Source organism: Genypterus blacodes, unplaced genomic scaffold (assembly GCF_046128005.1).
Source record: "Genypterus blacodes isolate CSIRO-AG114 ecotype Tasmania unplaced genomic scaffold, CSIRO-AGI_Gbla_v1 ptg000045l_1, whole genome shotgun sequence".
NCBI classification, from domain to species: Eukaryota; Metazoa; Chordata; class Actinopteri; order Ophidiiformes; family Ophidiidae; genus Genypterus; species Genypterus blacodes.
In genome coordinates, this window is record NW_027466858.1 from 2,944,749 (window position 1) to 2,953,951 (window position 9,203).

Sequence of the window (9,203 nt, forward strand, 5' to 3'; positions counted from 1 at the left end):
GCTCAGTCAGGATACAGCAGATGTTTTCCCACAGAGAGCCGCATATCAGTTTGGTTTGCAGACAAAGAATGTCTCCTGTATGATTTGGTCCCTCTGCTGAGTTTTAGATATTTGCTCATGCGGTCGTCGTCGTCGTTAATGAGGTCATTTATCTACAACTACTAACTGTTGTTTTGCTTTTCCCGTGGCATGGAGAATGAGAGGAGCTTGGGATTTGACATTCTACTCTCCAGTGTTCTGCATTTCATCAAGTCACTCTTCCACCTGTCTGTCTCCTTCCTGAAATCTCTGACCACATTTCGTATCATGAAGAACTGCAGGAATTCCAAGGCATCGCAGAGTGTTTTGCTTTTTCCCAAACGTGTTGTCATCTAAAATAAAAATGTGATTATTTTTGTGCAAATGACGACCTGAAGACTGACCAAAGCTGCTTGGATTAAGAGGCCGATCGATCGTCTGTGTTTCTGTCCGTCGGATCAGCTGTGAATGCAGGCAGAAGGAAAGTCTGGAGAGTGACATGACACGTCTCCTTTAATGCACTGTAACAAATGGTCCATGACACAAGCCCCATTTTCCCTCATGGGTCTAGAGAGGGAGGTTTTCCATATATGTCGGCTTCCACATACTTTCCATTTCAGCATCAGTGTTGATATTAGAGCAGCCATCATCCAGCGTGCTGGCCTTGGTCTCATGCTGTCTCAGCGGCCTGGTCCTGGATACAAACACATGTGGTCTTCCGCCACCCAGACTGATTCCTTGTCCCGTCCTCTCAGCACAGCTCATCTAAGTTGAGAACACTTCTCGTTGGTTAGCCTAAACCACCGCAGCTCGGGCCGGCCTACGCTTCCTCGTGCCTCTCCCCGGGGCTGGGCCTTTTGTGAGCAGGTCTGGCCCTGAGTGGGCTCCCCCTGTCCAAAAATCATGGGGATCCAGGGCATGGAACTGTTTGCCATTGGCGTGGTCATCATCCTGTTCATGGCAGTTCTCAAGCAGTTTGGCATCTTGGAGCCCATGTCATCATTTGAAGGTAAGGGTCCATCTGGGCCCCTATCCTGTAGTAGCTGCTGCTTGCGGGACAGGGCTGTCCCTATGCTGATGTTCTACTTTTTTATTTTCTTATTCAATTGTAATGTGCTTATTCTCAGCAGAAACATTTCAGTTGTAAAATTTTCTTCATTTTTCTGTTCTTTTCAAAAGCAGTTTTACTTTTGTCACGTCAGCAAAGTAAAGTAAGCTGTTAATAAGATGTTCTATTCTGCCTGCTAAGGATCAAGCAGCAAGCCTTGATGGTAGACGGTGTACATTTGGGACTGTAAATGAGACATCAGTTACTGCTCTTTGAATGATGCATTACCCTTTGATTAGGCTTTTGGGCTAACGGGCAGCCATTCAAAGTGCCCTGCAGTCACTGTGCCAAGACAATTACAGCAGGAATGCTCCAGTCGGCACATTAGTGCTGCTCATATGGCCCGACATCATAAGTAATAAATTCAACAAAAACAACAGTAATGTCCTTCCATAATTTATGACTCCTCTCAATCTCTCCAGTCTTCAGTAACTCCAATAGCTCCCCCCCCCCCCCCCCCCCCCCCCCCCCTCCACCACCCCCACTGCCCACCCACCTTATGGTGATTCAGAGTCAGTGCCCACACCCCGGTTTAGCATTACTTCGCATTAATTATACATGCAGTATCGAACAGGCTTTCTCTCAGGCCGCCTAAATATGGAGCCTGGAGTACTCCTCCAGGACCCTGAAGGACACCGGCCACCCCTCACGAGCCTCCCAACTCCTCTGATCGTGTGTCTACCTTTCCATTCTTTCCACTTCATTACGACATTATCTCCCAGTGGGACTAACTAACCCCGACTGAACGATGATGTCATCAGCTTCTGTGTCTCCTCATCATCCACCAACAGTTATTGTGGTTTGGAGGCTTTCACTGCCTTTCTGAAAGTTCATCTGCCTGCATGTAGGGACACGAGGCAAGGCAACTCATCCAGTCATGCTCATGTTTTCCAGGTGTGGTTCTCTTTGATGTGGTTTACATGCATGTATGGTCAAGATCACAGCTTACAGTCAACAGTGCTGAGGTCATTTCTGAACGCGTGCGTCATCCTAGTCTGCTCTGCGGCTCGTATTGGCCCCTCCCTATTTTCCTGCTTGTGCTATGTGGCGTCATAATCTCAAGGGTAATCCCCATTGACAAAATAGAGAGGTACACCTGCAATTCATTGTGAAGTTCATAATGTACAGTTTTGTTCACACTGGTGGGGGTCATGATGGTGGTATTCCTCTTAAAATCTTTGTGGATGCACTGCCTAAGATTTCTAGAAGTCCTTTATCAATCAACAGGCCAGTGGTGGGCAGGATGGGTGCGTGGGGGGCGATGGAGTTTATTTACTGCATTATTTATATGTCAGCACTCAACAAAGTAGACATTGATGCTACATCACCAAATGCAAAGCGTAACCCTTTGTGTGACATCATATGATGTCCATGTACCGGTGTGACAGCACATCTATGTTCAAACAACTGATCTGGTCTGAAATGAACCTTTTGGCCCTTCCTTCGGTTGTTGTTCCAGTCTGGTCCTCGCAGCTCTGATGTCAATTTTGGCATAAATCCAACACACACCTATTTTGGGATGACATCAATATTTCCTCGTGCCTGAGTAAGGCTCATCTTTAGAGCTGTACAAGCCCTATTCTGAGGCTTTCTGATACCAATATCTGCTATTTACACCACACATTGGACTCTCAGTCTGGGATATTTGAGTTGTGTGTAAATAAAGACACAAATGGAAGAGGCACCAACATTTTCCTTTGTTAATCAGGGCATTTAGATTATTCAAACATTTGCCTTTGCATCATTTCATTTACAGTCTTTATGCAAATTATCTGAATGATGTGGATCAAAATCTACCATTACAAGCCCTCGCAGCGTTGTGTTAAGCTTTGGAGGTTTGCAAGGTGTTTAACTTAACTTGGTTTTATTTTTAATCTCTACTAAACAATCAACCTAAACCAGCATCAGTATGAAGACAATTTGTCCTTGCACGCTATTTTTGCTCCTAGTTTCTCCACTAGAAAGATCCACATTTCCACAAGAGGGCAGCAAAGATCATCATGTTCCTCAGAATGAGTTTTGAACAAGTGTCACAGGGCCTGAGGGAGCCCACACACTCACTGTATTACAGTATTAAAGTATGGCAGGACTCCAATCAGTGTCTGCAGGATTAAATCTGTGTTACGGCCCCCATGAGAGACGGGGTAACAATTAGAAAGTGGATCAGAGAGAGAACTGGGAAAAAGATTGGACTGGTTGACCTGTGCCACCAGCCTCTCTGGGTTCCCTGAAGGAAAATTTTTTTTTTTAATAGAAGTATGTAAGACATTAAAATCCCATCAGTATCAATCAGTAAACTCTTAGTCTCAGTTTCCTGAGCTTCATTCAGTCAGTTTTATTTAATAGGAAGATATGGATGAACTCTCTGGGTATTCAGGGTTCAGAGGTTAATAAGAAGAAATGATGTGAGATAAAGGGAAGGCAGAGAGGAGGAGGAGGAGGAGGAGTCATTCTTAGACCATTGAGCTTCATCACTATATACATGCTGGAGGGATTTTCTCTGGATTTGCTGTTTTTATGGATATTGTTTTTCCCTTTGGAATTATTTTACAACAATAATCTGATCGGCCTGACGTCAATAAAGAAGGTTTGACCATCATATCCTGCTTTTTAGATGTGGAGAAAGAGGGAGAGAAGGGGCACAGAAATAAACCAGGCAATTAAATCAGCCAGCAGCGGGAGAAAGTCTAAATACAGCAACAGAAACGACAGGAAATCTGTGACCTGGGACCAGATTGACGAGTGACTGACACTGTTTCAGTGACAGGGACGGATAAAGAGAGATGGATTGAAAGTAAAGAAAAGAAAAGTGAGCAGAGAAGTGAAGTGAAGTGGCCCCGATTACGTACGAGCGGAGGCAACGTCAGAGAGGCAAGGTGGAGGGGAAGGAAGAAGAAGACGTGGGGAAGATGAGTGTGAGGTGGGAGACGGAGGGACTGCAGACGGTCGGGATCGTCTGCCTGGTGATCATGTTCCTCAAACTCATGCACCTGCTGGGCCTCATCGACATCACTGAGACCGGTGAGGAGGCAGCCTGGGAGAGGGGACAGGACGAGGGACGCAGGGAATGGGGAGGACATGTGGCCAGGACGCAAATGGAATTCATTTTTCGGGGGGTATTGTTGACGTGGATCTGGATCCATCCGGACAGTGACTGTAGTCGAAGTGGTTGTAAAGTTCTTACAAAGATGATTTTAATATCAATTCTTCAGTGTGATTACAAGGAACCACCAATAGAAAACGGTCACAAGGGAAAATCTGCTTCACCCTCTCTTACTTTTTGAAATCACCCCAATAGTATGAGGTCATGGAAATGGAAAAGTGTGTGGGAATGTTCCAGTGAGCTTGGCTGTGCTGAGGGAGGTCAGTCAGTCCTTTACAGAGTTCATCTCCTGCTGGCTCCCCCTCACTACGTGCAGGACTCCACTCCACTGCTGCTAATGAAAACACGAGGAGCCATACTTTGGGTTTATGTTCCACGTCTGCCTGTAGATTATTTTTCACTGCTCTGTTGGATGTAACCTCAGGACATAACCTGAGTCTTTACCTCTGGACGGCTCAGTGCCCATCATATACTGTATATTTCAGTATCCCGTCTGACTTGAATCTATTCTTTGTTTTGTTTTTCTTCCTCTTACTATCGCTCTCCCACTGGTCTCCATTTACTTTCTTTCACCCTCTTTCTCCATCTTGGTGTCGACGCCCTCCTTCTCCTCCTCCTCCTCCTCCTCCTCCTCCGCCTTCTCCTCGGTGTTCTCTCTCTCTAAAGATGGTGAGTATGGTGACAGCAACCAAACTAACTTATGGCTTGAAGAGTATTCCTCCTTTATGGAATGAGGCTTTCTAATTTCCCACCATGCAGTGCTTTCTTAGTGTGTGTGAACTGCTAACCAGTAATGAATCAAATTAAACATCAAATTTCTGAAATTCTGATTTTCTACTTAGATTTTTGTTGAAAATAATACAAAGCGCCATAAAGAAAGTACCTCCTCTTCCTTTTTTAGTCCCTGTTGCCTGTCTTTCTCTCTCCCACAGATACTTTAGTACTTGCATGTTTCCTCAGCCCCTCTATAATCAATGCCTCCCTCCTTTGTTGGCCTGCATCCACACACTCAATATCTTGCCCCCACCCCCCTCTTCCTCTCTTTATCTTTCCCACTCTGCATCTTCTTTTTCACTCTTCCTGTTTCCCTGTCTGTTTCTCTCTCTCTCTCTCTCTCTCTCTCTCTCTCTCTCTCTCTCTCTCTCTCTCTCTCACACAGACAGCAGTGACAGTGACTTGGAGCTGTCGACGGTGCGTCACCAGCCGGAGGGGCTGGACCAGCTGCAGTCTCAGACCAAGTTCACCAGGAAGGAGCTTCAGTCCCTCTACAGGGGCTTTAAGAACGTACGTCCACTTCAGGGAGAACAGAGACGGTCATACGTGTTTCATCACTGCTAGTTTGCTCTATAGACCTGAGATTTGCTCTTCTTTCTCTCGCTCTCTTGGGCAGGAGTGTCCCAGCGGGTTGGTTGATGAGGAAACATTCAAGTCCATCTATTCTCAGTTCTTTCCCCAAGGAGGTTAGACTTTGAGACAGTCTCTTCTCATGCCCGCTCTCATTATTATCACTCTGTTGCTGTTGGATACTAGATGCTTTGGCAAATCATATTGAGTGTGTGGCTGTAAAACGTTATGACCCTGCTTCCTATTTTCTTCTTTTTGTACGTTTGTCTCTTCTGACACAGATGCAACCACCTACGCTCATTTCCTGTTCAATGCATTCGACATAGACAGAAACGGCTCAATCCGCTTTGAGGACTTTGTCATTGGTCTGTCTGTGTTGCTGAGGGGTTCAGTCACAGAAAAGCTCAACTGGGCCTTTAACCTCTATGACATTAACAAAGATGGCTACATTACCAAAGAGGTACGTGTGGGCTTTGTGGAATTGAGACACGAACGTCTGCACCTCCGGAGCCTAAAATAAACTCCTAAATCAACCACTTATTTGATTGTAATTGTAATACATTTTAGCTTTGGTCTTTACAAAGTTAAAGGAGTATTTCACGTGACCTCACTTGTGTCTGGACTCTTCTCTTAGGAGATGCTGGCCATCATGAAATCAATCTATGACATGATGGGGAGGTACACGTACCCCTGTGTACGAGATGAGGCTCCCTCTGAACACGTGGACAAGTTTTTCCAGGTTCTGTGGATTAAACATAAACATCTGCTGATGACCTGTGTTACTTTTCAATTTGACCTTGAAATCACCTTCACTTATGTGCCCCATCTGCTGTACGTCTCATTTTGTCCCCCCACAGAAAATGGACAGAAACCGTGACGGCGTAGTGACCATTGAAGAGTTTATCGAGACCTGTCAGAAGGTGATGTATTCTTCCTCTCAGACACTCCCACAGGCACACAGACTAAACAATCACAGTTACACATCTACACAAATAGGATATTTCCTAAACTGTATGTGAGGTCATGAGGTCTGAGAAGATTATGTAATTGTCACTGGTTAACCATTAGGTAAGATTACATTCACTCACTGAAGAAGTACAGATGTCACTAAAAGGGTTGTTTGTACTAAAATAAAACGAAAACGAAAAAAGTATATACTAAAATAAAAACACAACACCCTCAATTTTCTCTGGAATAAGTTGAAAGTGACCAAAGTAATAAGCATCTGCTGCTTTATTCTATATTTAATAGAACTGACACTTTTGATTTTGATAATAAAATAAATGATACTGGCCTGGTCTAAATTATTGACACCCTGTAGATGTGATAATGACAAATTGGATTGTGGTGATATTTGAAACAGACTAGATGAGTATCAGCAGTGTCTTCAGTCAATCAGCCTATTTAAATGGAGAAAGATTCTAAAGGTTATTTGACAGCTGCATACAGTATTGACACTCAGATTCATACATTCAATTCAACATTTTCCATTAAGTGGTTTTATTTTCCTCACATTATTTTAAGATAATGTATCTCTGTGACATAGTTTGACTATAGGAGTGAAATAAAATGTTTAATTCAGGGATTTTACTACGTAGTAATGGAATATTCTCACATTCTTATATCCATACTGCTGTTATAGAATCAGAATCACTTTATTTGCCAATTAAGTTTGCACTTATACTCTGCACTATGAAGATTACATAAAGACAAGAGAAGATTAAAGTTTATTATCCCAAGGGAAATTACTGTGCCACAGTTACAGTACAGTGGAGAATGACACCAAGAATCACCTCTAATGCAAAAACACAACAACAAAGTAACAAAGTACACACAATAAGGGGTACATACACTAGGCTACGGCAACAAAGTACATAACAAAGTACAACAAAGTACAAAGTACATAAGGAGTACAAAAGGTACAAAGTGCAGAATGTGCAACTCGCTATGTATTACATACATAGCAAGATTTATATTTGTACACCATCATTAACCTATAAAAACACAATTAAATGTACCTGTTTACAGAATGTCTGTGTAGGTTCTCAGTCAGCCAGGTCATGTTATCCAAGGAAAGTTAATCTTACGCAACTGGACTTGCTAGTAAAGGCTTAACTGGTGAGGACTTCCCAGGATTACCAATCCTGGGAAGTCCTCACCAGTCTGTCAGAGCACCAAAAGCCTTTCAGATGAGAGGGGAAACGTCTTCAAGCTCATGCTAGCAAGTGCAGTTGATTTTGGTTTGTTTGTAGGATATGTGTCTGTTTCTGGCCTTTGCTCCTTTGGTGTGTCCTTGCTGTTGCCATAAATGGCATTGGGCTCCATTTTTGAGCCTGTGGTGTAACTCAGCTTCCCATTTCAAGGTTACACCACAAGGCCACTATAACATACATAACCAAAACCACTAGAGCATACAGAAGGTTTGAGCAAGGGCAAGAGTCAATTTAAACTCTGAATCTTGCATCATTAGATGAAACCCACCCAGAAAAATGTTGTTTGGTGTTTGACATTCATAAGAATATGCATCACTTTAATATTTACACACCTGAATGCCAATCAAACCTCTGTTGCGCCCCAAAGTCATTGTAAAGGAGGCTCTTTATTCTTTTCAGCTGTGTCCTAAACAAAAGGTCAAGTTCAAAGGAAAAGTTTTACAGCTGCATAAAGCCATAAAGTATGTTTGTTGGTGAAAAGGCTCCTGCAGTAAGGTCTCTCCACAACTACAGACTTGTGTTGGAAAATCATTGTGCATGATAAAAATAAAGGATATAATGCGGCAAATATTTGACTTTTGGACCGAGCCCTCAAACATTTGGCTGGAAACTGTTTCATCTACATACTTGGGGGAGCGTGATGTTCATATTTAGATGTTTTTAGAGGTGGAAAATGGTCTTGTTGTGACCCAAATGGTAGAACCCTCAGATGAACCTGTGTGGGATCAGCACCCTTTTAATCCAAACTCAAACATTGAGCAACAAAGCTGATGTAACCTTGCAGCTGCTCCAATATGCTTCAATCGTTGAAAACCAAAGGAGCAAAGATATTGTTTTCAAACTTTTCTTTATTCTTACTGTATTCCACGTCATGTTTCTGACTGTGCTAACGTGCTTAAGGACTAAAACTGTGTGTTACATGTTTTACAAGTTTTGACAAGTTGACTTTGTTGCTCACTGGGATAAATCATTGCTAGTGTCAACAAAAGTCTGCAGTTATGGCCGGCACATACTGTCCAGGCAGACCAGGGACAAAAGCTGAACTTTCATCGTTCCTTATTTCTAGTGACTAATGTTTAATTATTATCTTTTCGCAGGATGAGAACATCATGAACTCCATGCAGCTCTTTGAAAATGTGATTTAGCCAGTAGGATGCTGTTATTTGCTCACACAGACATACACACGCATCTCACACTGAACAACACATTCTGTTAGTATGTAGGCAAGATACACAATCTATTGTTTCTTTCTTTTCTTTTTTTCTCTGCACTACTTTAGATTTTTCCTGCCAATGCTTCTGGACTATAAAAAGTACCACCACTACCACTACAACCAAGACCCAGAGAAGCTTAATGTAATCCACTGAGGACTCAAGGATAGTAGCATAGACACATAACACACCTCCTGCCGACTCTC

At 43.1% G+C, this 9,203-nt stretch overlaps 1 protein-coding gene across 2 annotated transcripts; it reads left to right on the top strand.

Annotated features, from left to right (window-relative positions):
- Positions 1-921: 921 nt before the first annotated feature.
- On the top strand, positions 922-8,942 carry kcnip3b (Kv channel interacting protein 3b, calsenilin). Of its 2 annotated transcripts, none has more exons than XM_076149579.1 (7): positions 922-1,027; positions 5,389-5,513; positions 5,620-5,689; positions 5,855-6,033; positions 6,208-6,312; positions 6,431-6,493; positions 8,884-8,942. In XM_076149579.1, exons 1-7 carry the CDS (start codon positions 922-924, stop codon positions 8,929-8,931), a joined length of 696 nt encoding a protein of 231 aa, XP_076005694.1. In that variant the 3' UTR covers positions 8,932-8,942. The 2 variants fall into 2 exon arrangements, with proteins under 2 accessions (XP_076005694.1, XP_076005693.1); XM_076149578.1 differs by lacking the exon at positions 922-1,027 and adding an exon at positions 4,036-4,147.
- Positions 8,943-9,203: the final 261 nt, after the last annotated feature.